Raw genomic sequence first — 19158 nt, 5'->3', positions numbered from 1 at the left:
TCTGAGTGGTTCACCAAAAACAAACCCATTGTAAATACTGAAAAAAAAAACTGCATGTGTCAACTTTCAGTTATTTCCTCCATCTAATGAAATATCTATTCGAGCACGATTAAAAAATGATGCTCTAGAAAATAAAAGCCTCACAAAATTTTTGGGTCTGTGGGTTCAGCAAGACACACAAATAAATAACTTGTCTAGGAAACTCTCATCCATGTATTCTGGTCTAAGAATAATAAAGCGGACAACAAGCAAAATGACAGTACTGGCAGGCATACTATGTGCAGTTCCACTCACTGTTTTGACATGGAACCATTATCTGGGGACACTCAACTCACAGTAAAAAAGGTTTTTAGAATGCAAAAAAGGGTTATAAGAATAATTTATGGTCTCAAAAAGATGGGGTTATGTAAATCTCATTTTGCTGAGCATGGTATTTTGAATGTTCTAAGCTTATTCACTTATGAAACTATCTTGTTCACTAGAGACTACCTGTTGAAAACACGCAAACTACTACAGAACAAATATGTGCACAACTATTGTATCAGAGGGAAGTAAGATATACACTAAAAATATCACAGAACAACAGCCTATTGGAGGAGCAAAGTTAACATTGATATAATACTACACAATAAGATACTAGAGGAAATAAAAATTACTAACTCTCCAATAATTAAAGTTAAACTAAAGGCATTTCTAATAAAGCACTGTTTCTATTCTGTAAAACAATTTCCAATTATGTAACAAAAAAGTTATTTTTTAAATTGTAAGAATAGGTACCTAATTTTAATTTGCATACTATTTGCTAGTATTATGAATTACTGCAGTTTTTCTTTGGCCTGTCTAATATCTTTTGTACAATTTATGGTGTATGATAAAATGAACCTATAAAAAATCAATCAAGCAGACAACCCACAGGACATGGGGTAATGTTGGTGATTGTAGGGGCTGACTACAATACTCTCATTTTTTTACTTTGTGGCTTTCTATCTGGCTTACAAGGCCATCATCAGATTTTCACCTGCGATTGTGGTCAAAGAAGGTACAATATTCTTGAAAAACTTTAAAAAGATGTTACACATTAAGAGTGAGGAATGAAACAGAGTAAATGTAATCTTGGGCACTGCAGTGGCAATGCAATTACGAATGTTAAAGTTAAGTAGTAAATAAAGATAAAGGGAACAAACTGTAAAAACGCGAGGTTAAGTTTTGGACTGTTGTTTGCTGAGTGGAGTACATTGGACTGTGGCTGGTAGCTGCGGCTGTCACTCAGTGAATGCTTAGCAAACGTGTGGAGTCAGAATTCTGCTATCTCGAGCTGCGTTCATGTTCAGCTCAGCTAGTTGCTATGTCTCTGCCTGATTGAGCAATACAAAACTTTTCTCAATAAGTACAGGTAATTTTGTACATCTCACTGTTGGCTATGTAATCTTTGCTATTGAAAAGATACTACACTACATTGTAGGAAAACTTGATTAAATACGGTACTGGAAGAAATGGTAAACTTACTGATAGAGATAAGAAGATTTTAAAGCAGATTGTTACCTCTTGTAACAAGTAAGCCATGAAAATTACTGGTGACCTAAGGAATCACCTGCAGTGCGTGCCACTAATTCGGGAGGCTCCAGGCATATAGTAACATGAAAATTATTCCCATTAGTGCCTTTCAAGATGAGAGGATATCTACAATGTCCATCAAGTGTTTCAGGGATTTCTGTTTGCAAATGAAGTGCACACCACAAGGCGATCTCAGAGTACAGCAAAATTATGCCATTTCTGCAGATCTCATGGTGTTGTCATCTGCTCAGTATTAATAAAATATGTACTTTGCTTGCATATATGTGACAAATACCCTACAAAAATCAGTTTGCAGCATTTCATTTCAAGAGTCAGTTGTCAGTGACAGATGTAACTCCAAATATTGTTGAGTTCACTACTGCTCCTCTATTTTTTTACAGTGGACACATAAGTCCATTGTCTACTAACAATGAAAATTCCTTCATAGAATAATATGTAATGTCAGGGAAAGACAACCACTCAATTACAACCGACTGATGTGTGGCACTTAGAAACACATCAGTCCACTATTGGTGAATGATAGCCTTTCCTTTGTTTTACATAAAGCTCCATTGTCTGCTCTTTGTTATTCTCACTTTGAAGCAATATTTTTTTGCATTCTGATAACTTACTTTATGGAAAATCGTAGATTAGATTAGATTAGATTAATACTTGTTCCATAGACCATGAATACGACACTTCGTAATGATGTGGAACATGTATTTGTATGTAATATGTTATTCTGTGTCAGCTTCTCATTTACATTGACCTTTTTTTCCCCGCAGTAAGAAATGCACATCTTTGATGATACCCATGTATTATAGAAGGTGTTTTGTCTTTTTTTTTCCATTGAATGGCAGTCTGTTTTTCCTTCACAGATCTTACAAGGAAATGTTTGCAGTACTGTCATTGGATGATATTGTTTCATTGTGGAAAATTTGCTCTTTAGAGTTTGACAAGGAGCCACCATTGTTGATAGCAACAGTTGCATTCCAACAGCTGCCAGTGTGTGCCATCAGTATCTGGAGGTATAAGGTTAGTGTAAATTGCTGATTGTCAGATAATGTATAGATAATAATAAGTTTTAGTGTATGATGCTATAAAGATTACTTGGGTACTGGCTGAAATAGGTTCAACTGTTTTTGCAACTTTTCCCTGTGACGGCCACTTGTTTTAGACAGCATCACATATGTGGATCACAATTTGAATTTTTTTTCCCTTTGCAATAAACACACCATATTGCATTCTATGTGTTACTGAAAAAGTTACAGGCACAAAAAAGGTGAATCTGACAACAATTGTGTCAGTAAAGTGCCCGCCCCCCTTTTGTAATATCTGGTGTTAGAATACATTTATTTTCATCCCCCCCCCCCCCTTTCCTTTCTATTCCTTAATTAATTATTCTTTCCATTTCTCTTTTTTGCTTCCTCTCAGAATTTATTTTTAATTCTGACTCTGTCCCATTTATCATTTCTGAATTGAAGCTAGCACAGTGTTTAATGCCTCCTATGCTCTCTGATGCCTTTTTCTGTACCTCCCTTCCCCCCTCACAACAGATGGGGCCTTATTAACTGAATGCCCAAGTGATCAGTGCTACTTTTCCAGTCTTCCTTAATAAAACCTTTGTTCCTCCCTGCAGAAGGAACAAGTTCTGCCAAAACTTGGGAATATTATATTTTGCTGTTTTATTTTTGAAATGCTACTGTTTGCAGTACTGTAGGCTGTTCTTTTTGAAGGTAAGTAATGGGAAACATCCCACTCACTTTGTAATAAATCTTACATTGCTTTATAAAGTTCTCCCCATATGCTTACTTGCTGTGACAGTACAGAAATGTTTTCCACTAACATTGTTATCAGATACTTCTGGATTTTTTTCATTATATTACACTTGTTCACATATAAAGTGATCTCCAATTCTGTGCATCAAATAAAAATTTGATGTTAGCCATACTAAACCTCCCTAGATGGTAATATACAGGATCCAGGAGAAATTGTCAATATTCTTGGATGTGACAGGAAAGATCATGTGATGCAAAAACCCTCGTATGGACATATGCCCTGTTCCAAATGGTTTCGGGAATAGAACACATTTAATGTTCATTGTTGTTTATTTTCTGTGTTATTCAATACAGTGTCAAGTTTACACATGTACAACAGTTAGTAAACCCTACAACATGCATTTTACAAAATAAGTGTTTTTAACACACTGCTAAGCATTATTGTACACACCACATTACAGCTGTTGTACAGTTCACAATAAATGTTTGAATATCCCACCATCAAATTCATTGCACTTGTGCACTCTTGGGAGAACAAGTTGTGTTGCTTGGCTGAGTGCCACTGTTCATTCTCTAATGAGGGCAGCAGTGTCCAGGATGCAACCGTCCAGTTCATATCACACATTCACTTTTCGTTTGTACTCGTCGACCTCATCAAGCCCCATAAACAAAAATCTAATGGCATAAGATCTGATGATGATGGTGGCCAATTAATTGTACCACTATGATCAACTAGCAATTAGGGTAAATGCAGTCTGGTAAAACGTGTTGGGGCTGAAAGTACATTGCAGTCATTGTGGCCAAATCAATGTCCTCAAGCTTTTCAACAAACAAATTTTACAAAAAATGCAAGTAGTTGTGTCCCATCATTTGCTCTTCTAAAATAGGTAGACCTATCACTATGTTACCAATCATGTAGCACCAAATATGATCAAAAAATGATCTTGGAAGTTGGTTTCCACTGTATCATTTCGAGTTTTCTGCAACCATCGATGATTGTTATGTGTGTTGTTGATTCCATTCTGTGTCAAGTATTGCATCATCAGTAAATACTATTAATGGAAGCAAATGATTATTGTCATTTAACCAGTGGCAGAAGGCATGCTGTATGTGAAGTGGGTACAAGTTTTTTTTTTTTTTTTTTTTTTTTTTTTTTTTTTTTTTTTTTTTTTTTTGCATTTAATGTTCGCCATACATGTGTACACGGGACATTGCTATTTGCAGAACATCACCCCATGCTGGTAGTAGGACTACGCTACACTGTTTCAACAATGTGTTGCAGTTCATGCACAAGTTGTTGAATTAAACATTGAGAAGAAAAATGGGAACTTCGAAGAATATATGTTTCAAACAATGTTCTGATAACTCTGGTAAACACTCTACAATCAGGAATTCAACTTGTCAGAAAGCATCAACAGTATTCTTTGACAATAAACAGGAACTCTACCATTGTAGTAGCCATAACATACACCACATCTGCATATTCTTCATTAGTGTAGATGTGTATCATTTTAACCAGTACATGTACAAACACAGTTACCCTATGCTTCTCACTGATTCACTATCAGTCGCTCCCAAAAATTCACTCACAGCACACCATGTTGCATGTTCCGTGGGCTAGTTTAGTGGCAGAAAGACATCCCATGCAAAGAGGTTGACAGCAGCAACATAGGTTGGGGTAGAGTAAAACATCAAAGAGGTTGGGTGGGTAAGACACACATGCATGCCACTAGCGTAAAAACAAATGTCCCTTAAATGTGTTCTATCTTTGGAATAGCATCCTTCAGAAGTTTTTTACTTCAAATGAAAATTCCTGTCATATCTGTGAAAATTGACCATTCCACTTGGGACACACTGTATTTCCAGCAAACAACGTTGTCAGTAAAAGTGATTTGTATATATTGAGATTATGACTATCAGTATTGTGCATCCTTGGTGCATATTAAACATATCTTTGTTTCTGACAAACACTCACTGTTCTATCCTTCAACATATCTTCAAACTGGTCATATGTTCAGAGGATATCCTGTATCACCTTATCTTTCATATTAGTCAACATTATTGTATGATACTGATTACCATTTGAAAGACTCCTCCTTCATCATCTTCTTCTTCCATGACTTATTTCCTGTGTCACTCAGGATCTGTCTTCCTAGTCTTGTTATGCCAATTTGAATGAACCGGTTGATTATAATTAAAGTTCCAGATTCAAACGCTCTGCGAATGTGTTCAGGAGGTGCTTCATGCACTGACTGCCAATAAGACAAAAATTTTCTTTAGAATTTCTTGTTCACATGGAAGTGGACTGTGAATGGCCAAGGAACAGTCTATTGACAGACGAGGAGTATGGGAAAGAAAAATCTGCTTGCACATCAAACAATACCACTTCATTTCACACATAACTGTATGGTGCAGGTTGGTGGCATCATTTATTGAATGGCCTATTTTTTTGAAGAGATGAATTCTCTTACTTGTACCATCACTGGTAAATGCTGTGAGAGCATTTTGCACATCAACATCATTCCAACCTTTCAACAGCGTGATGCACGGATGAGATCATTTTTATGCAGGATGGTGCTCCTTTGCACATTTCACAGCCAGTGAAGCAGATGCTGCAGAGACGCTTTGTAACTGCTAGAGTTATCAGCCATCATCTCCCTAGAGATCCAATGGCCTTGCTGCAGTGGGAACACCAGTTCCCATTAGATCACCAAAGATAAGCAGTGTTGTGCTGGGCTAGCACTTGGATGGGCCACCGTCTGGGTCTGCCAAGTGCTGTTGGCAAGTGGGATGCACTCAGCCCTTGTGAGGTCAGTTGATGAGCTACTTGACTGGGAAGTTGCAGCTCTGGTCACAGAAACTGACGACAGCCGGAACAATGGTGTGCTGACCACATATTTGCATCCATTGACATCTGTCAGCAGAGGAAGGCTCTGCAGTTGGTTGGTACCATTGGGCGTTCTGAGGCCTGTTCGAACAGAATTATTTCCCTACAGCCTGAAGACTGTCCACATCACTTGATTTTTATTCTGTGTGACTTCTGGCTTTGGGGTTATTCGAAAGATGCTGTGTTTGTTACTGTAATTACAAACATAGAATTAAAGGCATGCAATGCACAACACTGAATGTGACACTCCAATCTATTGTTGAACATGCTGTTTCTGATTTCTGCTTTTGGCAGAAAGTGGTGCACAGCATATTGAATATGTCTTGTGCCTGTTTCATGAGAATGAAAAACCAATTCCATTGTTGCTTTTTTATGTGGTTTTTGGCCACAGGGCAATTAAAAACTGATTTTTCCTGTCCGATGCATTGCAGCCTTTCCATGATGGATGGGCTTACCTAACTAACAATGCCACAGCTGTTGAATGCCAAACTTACGCAGTCATGTGCATTGCACAATATTGTTGGTTTACTGCACAAGTTACACCATATCATCATATTGCGATTCATCTGCCGAACCCATTTATGTTATGACGCTAACAGCACCATCTAGTGGGGAATTTTTTCCCCCCTCATAAAGTTTCGATAATATTCCATTCAAATCTGAGTCATTCAAAGCAGTGGTTCTTCCTTTACAACGTTTTGAAACTGAAACTTTAATTATAATCACCCTGAATTTGTGTCATATCATGATGCAGTCCCATCAATTTGAGGCCATTCTTAAGGATCCTAATCCATGTATTTGGTGGGTGGCCAGGGCTCCTTTTCAGTTGTTCTGTGTCAAGTACTGTTCTTGTCATATGGTTTATGTTCACAGCCTGTAACATATCAGTACCAATGGGGCAATTGTTTTGAAGTTTTTCCACTATATTTGCTATCTTAAACAAGTCCTGGAAGTTGTCATTTTTTGCTCTGTCTTTTAGGTTCATTTGTAAGTCTACCATGTTATCTACAGTTCACGTACTTTGACAATTTGTAAGATGTCCATCTGAAAAGAAAGAACTGTGCTATATTTGAGTGTTGTCATTGTTGTGGTGTTCAGTCTGAAGATGGGTTTGGTGCAGCCTCTCCATGTTACTCCATCCTGTGTGTGTGTGTGTGTGTGTTTTCTTTGTGTATGCCGCACAGGATTAGCCGAGCGGTCTAAGGCGCTGCAGTCATGGACTGTGCGGCTGGTCCCGACGGAGGTTCGAGTCCTCCCTCGGGCATGGGTGTGTGTATTTGTCCTTAGGGTAATTTAGGTTAAGTAGTGTGTAAGCTTAGGGACTGATGACCTTAGCAGTTAAGTCCCATAAGATTTCACACACACATTTTTCTGTGTGTATTTTACTCTAATTTGCTGAAGTATAATTCCAAAAACTAGCAAGTCTTCTTTCTTTTGTGTGTGCCTATCAACATCTCAGTGCTTCTTCTTTTAGGTGAGTGCTCTCCTTTAATCCACAAATATTTATGTCCTACAAAAACTTTCACACAAGATACGTTTTATTGTCAGAATTAGGGTTTTTATTTCACCTCACTCCTTTAGTCCATATCAGGTGTTCCAATGGCTCAGTTAGTAAGTGATGCCTGTGAAAGACACAGGTATGGCTTCAGATTTTCACCAGTTGTTTAGTTTAAATCTCTCAGAAACTTTCTTCACCTTTGAAGGCAGTATTGTGTTAGCAATTGAAAGGAAAACTAGGATATCCTGCCTGATATCAGAGTTTAGGAGATAAGCAACTGTGGCTGTTGTGGAAAGATATGGTCTTGGTACATTACATCAGCATTTTTCCAGTTTCCTAATTGTGCTGTGGAAATACAATGGTTCTCCTGTCAGCTTTTCATTCTTCAGTAATCACTTCATAATGAGCAGAAACATGTATTGACTTATGCGTGATTTGGTGTTCTCATGAAATAATTTATGCAGCTGGAGTTCTGATAACAATTTTGCCATACATCCTTAAAAAAGAAGCATCACTACCTCTGTAAATGATATTGATTGAGTCAAGTTGTTCTCCCTTTTTAGTTTGTTGATCAGAGATCATCTACTAATTTTTTGAAGTGTGGTCCCTGTAGTTTCATTTTAATTTCATAAACAGGAATGAATGTTTCATGAGACACAGCCGTGTTTTTTTTTTCTCTCTATAATCAGTGTGTGATGACCACCATTTAAGGTCAGAAATGTAATATCATAATTCTTCTCCTATCAACCACTGTGCATTACCAGATAATATTTCATTGTGCAAAAGCAGGATTTGCTGTAACATTGGTCTTTCAACTGTGTGACCATTTAATATGAGACATAATTAATTATCTTTGCAATTTAATTAACGTAAGGATATGCCAACTAGCTCTGCAGATGACGAAGAAATTGAAGAAATGTATGATGAAATAAAAGAAATTATTCAGATAGTGAAGGGAGACGAAAATTTAATAGTCATGGGTGACTGGAATTCGAGTGTAGGAAAAGGGAGAGAAGGAAACGTAGTAGGTGAATATGGATTGGGGCTAAGAAATGAAAGAGGAAGCCGCCTGGTAGAATTTTGCACAGAGCACAACTTAATCATAGCTAACACTTGGTTTAAGAATCATGATAGAAGGTTGTATACATGGAAGAACCCTGGAGATACTAAAAGGTATCAGATAGATTATATAATGGTAAGACAGAGATTTAGGAACCAGGTTTTAAATTGTAAGACATTTCCAGGGGCAGATCTGGACTCTGACCACAATCTATTGGTTATGACCTGTAGATTAAAACTGAAGAAACTGCAAAAAGGTGGGAATTTAAGGAGATGGGACCTGGATAAACTGAAAGAACCAGAGGTTGTAGAGAGTTTCAGGGAGAGCATAAGGGAACAATTGACAGGAATGAGGGAAAGAAATACAGTAGAAGAAGAATGGGTAGCTCTGAGGGATGAAGTAGTGAAGGCAGCAGAGGATCAAGTAGGTAAAAAGATGAGGGCTAATAGAAATCCTTGGGTAACAGAAGAAATATTGAATTTAATTGATGAAAGGAGAAAATATAAAAATGCAGTAAATGAAGCAGGCAAAAAGGAATACAAACGTCTCAAAAATGAGATCGACAGGAAGTGCAAAATGGCTAAGCAGGGATGGCTAGAGGACAAATGTAAGGATGTAGAGGCTTATCTCACTAGGGGTAAGATAGATACTGCCTACAGGAAAATTAAAGAGACCTTTGGAGATAAGAGAACCACTTGTATGAACATCAAGAGCTCAGATGGAAACCCAGTTCTAAGCAAAGAAGGGAAAGCAGAAAGGTGGAAGGAGTATATAGAGGGTCTATACAAGGGCGATGTACTTGAGGAAAATATTATAGAAATGGAAGAGGATGTAGATGAAGATGAAATGGGAGATACGATACTGCGTGAAGAGTTTGACAGAGCACTGAAAGACCTGAGTCGAAACAAGGCCCCCGGAGTAGACAACATTCCATTGGAACTACTGACGGCCTTGGGAGAGCCAGTCCTGACAAAACTCTACCATCTGGTGAGCAAGATGTATGAAACAGGCGAAATACCCTCAGACTTCAAGAAGAATATAATAATTCCAATCCCAAAGAAAGTAGGTGTTGACAGATGTGAGAATTACCGAACAATCAGTTTAATAAGCCACAGCTGCAAAATACTAACACGAATTCTTTACAGACGAATGGAAAAACTAGTAGAAGCCGACCTCGGGGAAGATCAGTTTGGATTCCGTAGAAATACTGGAACACGTGAGGCAATACTGACCTTACGACTTATCTTAGAAGAAAGATTAAGGAAAGGCAAACCTACATTTCTAGCATTGGTAGACTTAGAGAAAGCTTTTGACAATGTTGACTGGAATGCTCTCTTTCAAATTCTAAAGGTGGCAGGGGTAAAATACAGGGAACGAAAGGCTATTTACAATTTGTACAGAAACCAGATGGCAGTTATAAGAGTCGAGGGACATGAAAAGGAAGCAGTGGTTGGGAAGGGAGTAAGACAGGGTTGTAGCCTATCCCCGATGTTTTTCAATCTGTATATTGAGCAAGCAGTAAAGTAAACAAAAGAAAAATTCAGAGTAGGTATTAAAATCCATGGAGAAGAAATAAAAACTTTGAGGTTCGCCGATGACATTGTAATTCTGTCAGAGACAGCAAAGGACTTGGAAGAGCAGTTGAACGGAATGGATGGTGTCTTGAAGGGAGGATATAAGATGAACATCAACAAAAGCAAAACGAGGATAATGGAATGTAGTCAAATTAAGTCGGGTGATGTTGAGGGTATTAGATTAGGAAATGAGACACTTAAAGTAGTAAAGGAGTTTTGCTATTTGGGGAGCAAAATAACTGATGATGGTCGAAGTAGAGAGGATATAAAATGTAGACTGGCAATGGCAAGGAAAGCGTTTCTGAAGAAGAGAAATTTGTTAACATCGAGTATAGATTTAAGTGTCAGGAAGTCTTTTCTGAAAGTATTTGTATGGAGTGTAACCATGTATGGAAGTGAAACATGGACGATAAATAGTTTGGACAAGAAGAGAATAGAAGCTTTCGAAATGTGGTGCTACAGAAGAATGCTGAAGATTAGATGGGTAGATCACATAACTAATGAGGAGGTACTGAATAGGATTTGGGAGAAGAGGAGTTTGTGGCACAACTTGACCAGAAGAAGGGATCGGTTGGTATGACATGTTCTGAGACATCAAGGGATCACCAATTTAGTATTGGAGGGCAGCGTGGAGGGTAAAAATCGTAGGGGGAGACCAAGAGATGCATACTCTAAGCAGATTCAGAAGGATGTAGGTTGCAGTAGGTACTGGGAGATGAAGAAGCTTGTACAGGATAGAGTAGCATGGAGAGCTGCATCAAACCAGTCTCAGGACTGAAGACCACAACAACAACAACAAGGATGGTAACTGTTGCTAAAGTTGCTTCTTCTAGTAACATGCTCTGTAGCTTTAGGGCATGTTCATTTCAGGTGTCTTAGCCATTTGGAAACATTTTTACTCCAAAGTAAATTACATCTTGTGGAGTAAAAAAAGTATTTCTTGAATTGTACGAAACTGTGAAACCTAATCTGCAGGAATTAGTTTTGAAAGTAAAACCATTTGACCAAATTATACTGTGATCCGTTTTCTAATAACAATGAATTTCATTTCATGAATTTGGTTATCTGACTATATATGTTGCAGTAGGTTTTTTTTTACCTCTTTCAAGTGTTCATTACCTACCCTACAGCAATACTCTTGCCTGCCTATATGCCCTTGCTTTGAAAATGCTTGAGATTTGAAAGCATGAAGGTGCTGTACTTTTCTTTGTGACAATTTTCTTATTGACTCTTCAAGCTTTCCCGGCAGATGTGTTGTAAATAGTCTTCACGGGTTTGCCACTGGATCACGTTGTGCAAATTCCACAATATTTCCTCGAAGCAACTGTCGGACATTTTCAGGTGGTTCAACCTTGCTGGTGGCTAGGTATGACTGTGGTGTAAATATGGTGTAATTCTAGCAGAACACACAATGAACTGTAATTTATTCTCTTGAAATGTTTATTCATCCTTCATGTTAGCTTCTAAGCCTCAGTCAGATGGTGTCGCTTCCACTATATTTATGTTAGGGAATAGTATCTGAAATGTTATTAACTTCTTTTAACTTATTTGTCACGTCTTACAGAAATTGCTGATTAGTTTTCAGGACTCAGTGTCGATGCAAGACGTTTCTGGAGGGACAAAATATGTCCAGGTGATTTGGCTGTACTAGATGAAGATTTTGTGCACTTTGAAGGTGTAACTGAGTGCCAGATGCTCGAAGCACATGCATGGAGGGACAATATATACACATGGATAACAAGTTAGACATTTACAGTTCATTCTTAGCAATTATTCCGTGATACTTGAGCATTGTATTTAAATAGTGGTGCTTTTTTGTAGTCTTATGTTTGTTGTGCATTATTACTTTATTTATCCATACAAATAACTGAAAGATATTTATTTGAATAATATAAAGTTATTAATATAATTAGAGGGAAACATTCCACGTGGGAAAAATATATCTAAAAACAAAGATGATGTGACTTACCGAACGAAAGCGCTGGCAGGTCGATAGACACACAAACACACACACAAAATTCGATGAGGCAACAGTTTGTTGCGAAAGCCTGAATTTTGTGTGTGTGTTTGTGTTTGTTTGTGTGTCTATCGACCTGCCAGCGCTTTCGTTCGGTAAGTCACATCATCTTTGTTTTTAGATATATAAAGTTATTAATTTGACAAGTTAATTGCCTGCATCAAACACAAGTAAAAAAACTCATGAATCGTAAGACAGGCATGAAACTTTGCAGGCTTTCAATAGATACGTACACTGAACAGCCAAAGAAACTGGTACACCTACCTAATATCGTGTAGGGGCACCACGAGCACACAGAAGTGCCGCAACACGACATGGCATGGACTCGACTAATGTCTGAAGTACTGTCAGAGGGAACTGACACAATGAATCCTGCAGGGCTTTCCATAAATCCGTAAGAGTAAGAGGGGGTGGAAATCTCTTCTGAACAGCACGTTGCAAGGCATCCCAGATATGCTCAGTAGTGTTGGTGCCTGGGGAGTTTGGTGGCCAGTGGAAGTGTTTAAATTCAGAAGAGTGTTTCTGGATGTGGGGGTGTGGCATTGTCCTGCTGAACTTTCCCAAGTCTGTCGGAATGCACAATGGACACAAATGGATGCAGGTGATTAGACAGGATGCTTATGTATGTGTCACCTATCAGAGTCATGTCTACATGTATCATGGGTCCCATTTCAACTGCACAAGTCCCACACCATTACAGAGCCTCCACCAGCTTGAACAGTCCCCTGCTGCCATCCAGGCTTCCGTGGATTCATGAGGTTGTCTCCATACCCGTACACATTGATCCACTCAATACAATTTGAAACGAGACTCGTCCGACCAGGCAACATGTTTCCAGTCATCAACAGTCCAGTGTCGATGTTCACAGGCCCAGGCGAGGCATAAAGCTGTGTGTCGTGCAGTCATCCAGGGTACATGCGTGGGCCATCGGCTCCGAAAGCCCATATCGATGATGTTTGATTGAATGGTTCACACATTGACAGTTGTTTATGGCCCAGCGTTGAAATCTGTTGCAATTTGCAGAAGAGTTGCACTTCTGTTACACTGAACGATTCTCTTCAGTCATCGTTGGTCCCGTTCTTGCAGGATCTTTTTCCAGCTGCAGTGATGTTGGAGATTTGATGTTTTACCGGATTCCTGTTATTTACAGCACACTCGTGAAATGACCATATAGAAAAATCCCCACTTCATCGCTACCTCAGAGATGCTGTGTCCCATTGCTCATCTGCTGACTGTAACATCACATTGAAATACAGATAAATCTTGATAACCTGCCATTGTAGCAGCAGCAACCAATCTAACAATTGCACCAGAAACTTGTTGTCTTATATAGGCATTGCTGACCATAGCACCATATTCAGCTTGTTTACGTATTTCTGTATTTGAATACACATGCCTATACCAGTTTCTTGGGCACATCCGTGTATTATTTTGTGGACTACTTCCTGAACTGCATTTATTTGGCACATATTACAAAATTAAATCTGAAAAAGCATTGTACAAGAATATAATCTAAACTTTTTCTAATTTCCGATCAGACAACCATTTACTGATCATAGAAGGTAAGAACTGGTGGTGGACAACATGCATGAACACTTGCATATCAGTTCAAGTAAGATTATTGGTAGTAACTGAACAGTTCAGTGTACTTGTAGACATAGTTTTAAAACAGGAATTGCCATAATCTATCAACAAAGGAATTGCATACAGTACATAGAATGTCCCCCCCATGAACCATGGACCTTGCCGTTGGGGAGGCTTGCGTGCCTCAGCGATACAGATGGCCGTACCGTAGGTGCAACCACAACGGAGGGGTATCTGTTGAGAGGCCAGACAAACATGTGGTTCCTGAAGAGGGGCAGCAGCCTTTTCAGTAGTTGCAGGGGCAACAGTCTGGATGATTGACTGATCTGGCCTTGTAACATTAACCAAAACGGCCTTGCTGTGCTGGTACTGCAAACGGCTGAAAGCAAGGGGAAACTACAGCCGTAATTTTTCCCGAGGACATGCAGCTTTACTGTATGATTAAATGATGATGGCGTCCTCTTGGGTAAAATATTCCGGAGGTAAAATAGTCCCCCATTTGGATCTCCGGGCGGGGACTACTCAAGAGGACGTTGTTATCAGGAGAAAGAAAACTGGCATTCTATGGATCGGAGCGTGGAATGTCAGATCCCTTAATCGGGCAGGTAGGTTAGAAAATTTAAAAAGGGAAATGGATAGGTTAAAGTTAGATATAGTGGGAATTAGTGAAGTTCGGTGGCAGGAGGAACAAGACTTTTGGTCAGGTGATTACAGGGTTATAAATACAAAATCAAATAGGGGTAATGCAGGAGTAGGTTTAATAATGAATAAAACAAAAGGAGTGCGGGTAAGCTACTACAAACAGCATAGTGAACGCATTATTGTGGCCAAGATAGACACAAAAGCCCATGCCTACTACAGTAGTACAAGTTTATATGCCAACTAGCTCTGCAGATGATGAAGAAATTGATGAAATGTATGACGAGATAAAAGAAATTATTCAGGTAGTGAAGGGAGACGAAAATTTAATAGTCATGGGTGACTGGAATTCGGTAGTAGGAAAAGGGAGAGAAGGAAACATAGTAGGTGAATATGGATTGGGGGGAAGAAATGAAAGAGGAAGCCGCCTTGTAGAATTTTGCACAGAGCATAACTTAATCATAGCTAACACTTGGTTCAAGAATCATAAAAGAAGGTTGTATACCTGGAAGAATCCTGGAGATACTAAAAGGTATCAGATAGATTATATAATGGTAAGACAGAGATTTAGCAACCAGGTTTTAACTTGTAAGACATTTCCAGGGGCAGATGTGGATTCTGACCACAATCTATTGGTTATGAACTGCAGATTGAAACTGAAGAAACTGCAATAAGGTGGGAATTTAAGGAGATGGGACCTGGATAAACTGAAAGAACCAGAGGTTGTAGAGAGTTTCAGGGAGAGCATAAGGGAACAATTGACAGGAATGAGGGAAAGAAATACAGTAGAAGAAGAATGGGTAGCTCTGAGGGATGAAGTAGTGAAGGCAGCAGAGGATCAAGTAGGTAAAAAGATGAGGGCTAATAGAAATCCTTGGGTAACAGAAGAAATATTGAATTTAATTGATGAAAGGAGAAAATATAAAAATGCAGTAAATGAAGCAGGCAAAAAGGAATACAAACGTCTCAAAAATGAGATCGACAGGAAGTGCAAAATGGCTAAGCAGGGATGGCTAGAGGACAAATGTAAGGATGTAGAGGCTTGTCTCACTAGGGGTAAGATAGATACTGCCTACAGGAAAATTAAAGAGACCTTTGGAGAGAAGAGAACCACTTGTATGAATATCAAGAGCTCAGATGGCAACCCAGTTCTAAGCAAAGAAGGGAAGGCAGAAAGGTGGAAGGAGTATATAGAGGGTTTATACAAGGGCGATGTACTTGAGGACAATATTATGGAAATGGAAGAGGATGTAGATGAAGATGAAATGGGAGATAAGATACTGCATGAAGAGTTTGACAGAGCACTGAAAGACCTGAGTCGAAACAAGGCCCCGGGAGTAGACAACATTCCATTAGAACTACTGATGGCCTTGGGAGAGCCAGTCATGGCAAAACTCTACCATCTGGTGAGCAAGATGTATGAGACAGGCGAAATACCCACAGACTTCAAGAAGAATATAATAATTCCAATCCCAAAGAAAGCAGGTGTTGACAGATGTGAAAATTACCGAACTATCAGTTTAATAAGTCACAGCTGCAAAATACTAACGGGAATTCTTTACAGACGAATGGAAAAACTGGTAGAAGCAGACCTCGGGGAAGATCAGCTTGGATTCCGTAGAAATGTTAGAACACGTGAGGCAATACTAACCTTACGACTTATCTTAGAAGAAAGATTAAGAAAAGGCAAACCTACATTTCTAGCATTGGTAGACTTAGAGAAAGCTTTTGACAACATTAACTGGAATACTCTCTTTCAAATTCTGAAGGTGGTAGGGGTAAAATACAGGGAGCGAAAGGCTATTTACAATTCGTACAGAAACCAGATGGCAGTTATAAGAGTCGAGGGGCATGAAAGGGAAGCAGTGGTTGGGAAAGGAGTGAGACAGGGTTGTAGCCTCTCCCCAATGTTATTCAATCTGTATATTGAGCAAGCAGTAAAGGAAACAAAAGAAAAATTCGGAGTAGGTATTAAAATTCATGGAGAAGAAGTAAAAACTTTGAGGTTCGCCGATGATATTGTAATTCTGTCAGAGACAGCAAAGGACTTGGAAGAGCAGTTGAACGGAATGGACAGTGTCTTGAAAGGAGGATATAAGATGAACATCAACAAAAGCAAAACGAGGATAATGGAATGTAGTCAAATTAAATCGGGTGATGCTGAGGGGATTAGATTAGGAAATGAGACACTTAATGTAGTAAAGGAGTTTTGCTATTTGGGGAGCAAAATAACTGATGATGGTCGAAGTAGTGAGGATATAAAATGTAGACTGGCAATGGCAAGGAAATCGTTTCTGAAGAAGGGAAATTTGTTAACATCGAGTATAGATTTAAGTGTCAGGAAGTCGTTTCTGAAAGTATTTGTACGGAGTGTAGCCATGTATGGAAGTGAAACATGGACAATAACCAGTTTGGACAAGAAGAGAATAGAAGCTTTCGAAATGCTGAAGATAGGGTGGGTAGATCACGTAACTAATGAGGAGGTATTGAATAGGATTGGGGAGAAGAGAAGTTTGTGGCACAACTTGACTAGAAGAAGGGATCGGTTGGTAGGACATGTGGGTAGATCACGTAACTAATGAGGAGGTATTGAATAGGATTGGGTAGAAGAGAAGTTTGTGGCACAACTTGACTAGAAGAAGGGATCGGTTGGTAGGACATGTTTTAAGGCATCAAGGGATCACAAATTTAGCATTGGAGGGCAGCGTGGAGGGTAAAAATCGTAGAGGGAGACCAAGAGATGAATACACTAAGCAGATTCAGAAGGATGTAGGTTGCAGTAGGTACTGGGAGATGAAGAAGCTTGCACAGGATAGAGTAGCATGGAGAGCTGCATCAAACCAGTCTCAGAACTGAAGACCACAATAACAACAACATAGAATGTATTGAGTGAAAAGAAGTCCAAGCCAACTAATAATACACCGATACAAGTCCTATGTGATGCATGTAGATGGTCTGTTGAATGTCAGTCCCAGATTTATTCTGTTACAGGCTGTCCCCTCTGTTAACCATTATTGTCTGTTGTACAGTGGGATTGACAATGAAAGGGAGACATACTTTAAGTATTCGTTACTGAGATGACCAGGTGGTATAATTCTTTTGAATTCACCACTCTTTTTGTCAATCTGAGGTCGACTACAAGCATTCAGTCTGCACTTAATCGAATGTTTCAGATAGAAGGCTCTTTGCTGATCATAAACTAAGTTTTCACATAGTAAAAATTGCTTCTAGTGCAATATAACGGACCCTTTTGGTGACAACGTAAAATTGCTTGAAATTATCCATCTCTTTTTCATACCAGTCTTTTTACTTAAGTTTATGTTATCAGCTTCCATCATATTCAACATTAATAACATTTATTGAAAGTCAGAACCACCTCTTATTTGCACTGACATTACAGGTTTTGTGGGGCATAGCAATATCAGCATTGTTCAACTTCTTTTTTGACACTGTCTTCAAAAAGCATTTTTTTTTTATCAGTTGAGATATCGCAGTCAAAGTATTAGATCAAAACAGCTTGAGAAAAATAACTTGTTTCTTCTAAAGGATGATGTTTTAATTAATTAAAACATAAATAAAAATGCATAAGTAACTACCGAAAGTACCGAGCGAGGTGGCGCAGTGGTTAGCACACTGGACTCGCATTCGGGAGGACGACGGTTCAATCCCGTCTCCAGCCATCCTGATTTAGGTTTTCCGTGATTTCCCTAAATCGTTTCAGGCAAATGCCGGGATGGTTCCTTTGAAAGGGCACGGCCGATTTCTTTCCCAGTCCTTCCCTAAACCGAGCTTGCACTCCGTCTCTAATGACCTCGTTGTCGATGGGACGTTAAACACTAACCACCACCACCACCACTACCAAAATACTATGCCTTGAAAAAGGCTGGATACAGATTTGTGTTTACTAGTCCAGTGAATTCATTTGATACACATAGCAATCACGTTCTGTTCAATGTTATTTAGACACTTTTATTTTCACTTTAGTATGTTTGTAGCCCTTCTATTCCCATTCAACTTAGTTCAGTCGACATACCACAAAAAATATTTGCATGCGAACGCAGCTAACAGTCTATGAGGATCCCTAAATACTATTTGGATGCACTGAATCATGCTCAATATTGCCTTTCAGTATATTTTGAAATTGTATAAAAGTCCATTTGATTCTAAAAATGTTTTATAATTCATAGATATGGCTTGGTTGATGACATTAAAATGTTGCCACAAGCCACCATAATTAAAAAAAAAAAAAGGCAGCAGTAATGAAGGTAGTGTGTTACTGCAGTGAGCAACAGAGTGACTGGAGCAACAGGTTTAGTTTGGTTCATGACAGTATGACAGTTTCACGTGGCACTGTTTGTTCATCTCTGAGAAACTCTGACGGCAGCCGTATTGAAGTGCAACAGATACATGGTTTTATTTCTGCTGCAGCCTAATAATAAGAAACAAGTATTACATAAAGTTTTTGTTTGTTATTCAAATCTTTTAAGATAACCTTGGCCAACATAAGAAGCCACAGACCTGAAACGCTGATGATAAGTATATCCGCAGGAGTTGTGAATTTGAGAAA

At 38.8% G+C, this 19158-nt stretch overlaps 1 protein-coding gene across 1 annotated transcript in view; it reads left to right on the top strand.

Annotated features, from left to right (window-relative positions):
• Positions 1–19158, top strand: part of LOC126198605 (uncharacterized) — a 92204-nt gene that overhangs the window by 53458 nt on the left and 19588 nt on the right. The window contains exons 4-5 of the mRNA XM_049935057.1: positions 2433–2589; positions 11930–12092. Coding sequence (XP_049791014.1) covers positions 2433–2589; positions 11930–12092 — 320 coding nt within the window. The remainder of the gene's footprint in view (positions 1–2432; positions 2590–11929; positions 12093–19158) is intronic.

Source organism: Schistocerca nitens, chromosome 8 (assembly GCF_023898315.1).
Source record: "Schistocerca nitens isolate TAMUIC-IGC-003100 chromosome 8, iqSchNite1.1, whole genome shotgun sequence".
In the NCBI taxonomy this organism is placed as follows: Eukaryota; Metazoa; Arthropoda; class Insecta; order Orthoptera; family Acrididae; genus Schistocerca; species Schistocerca nitens.
Note: the sequence above shows the minus strand (reverse complement) of the source record. Positions and strands in the feature narration are given on the sequence as shown.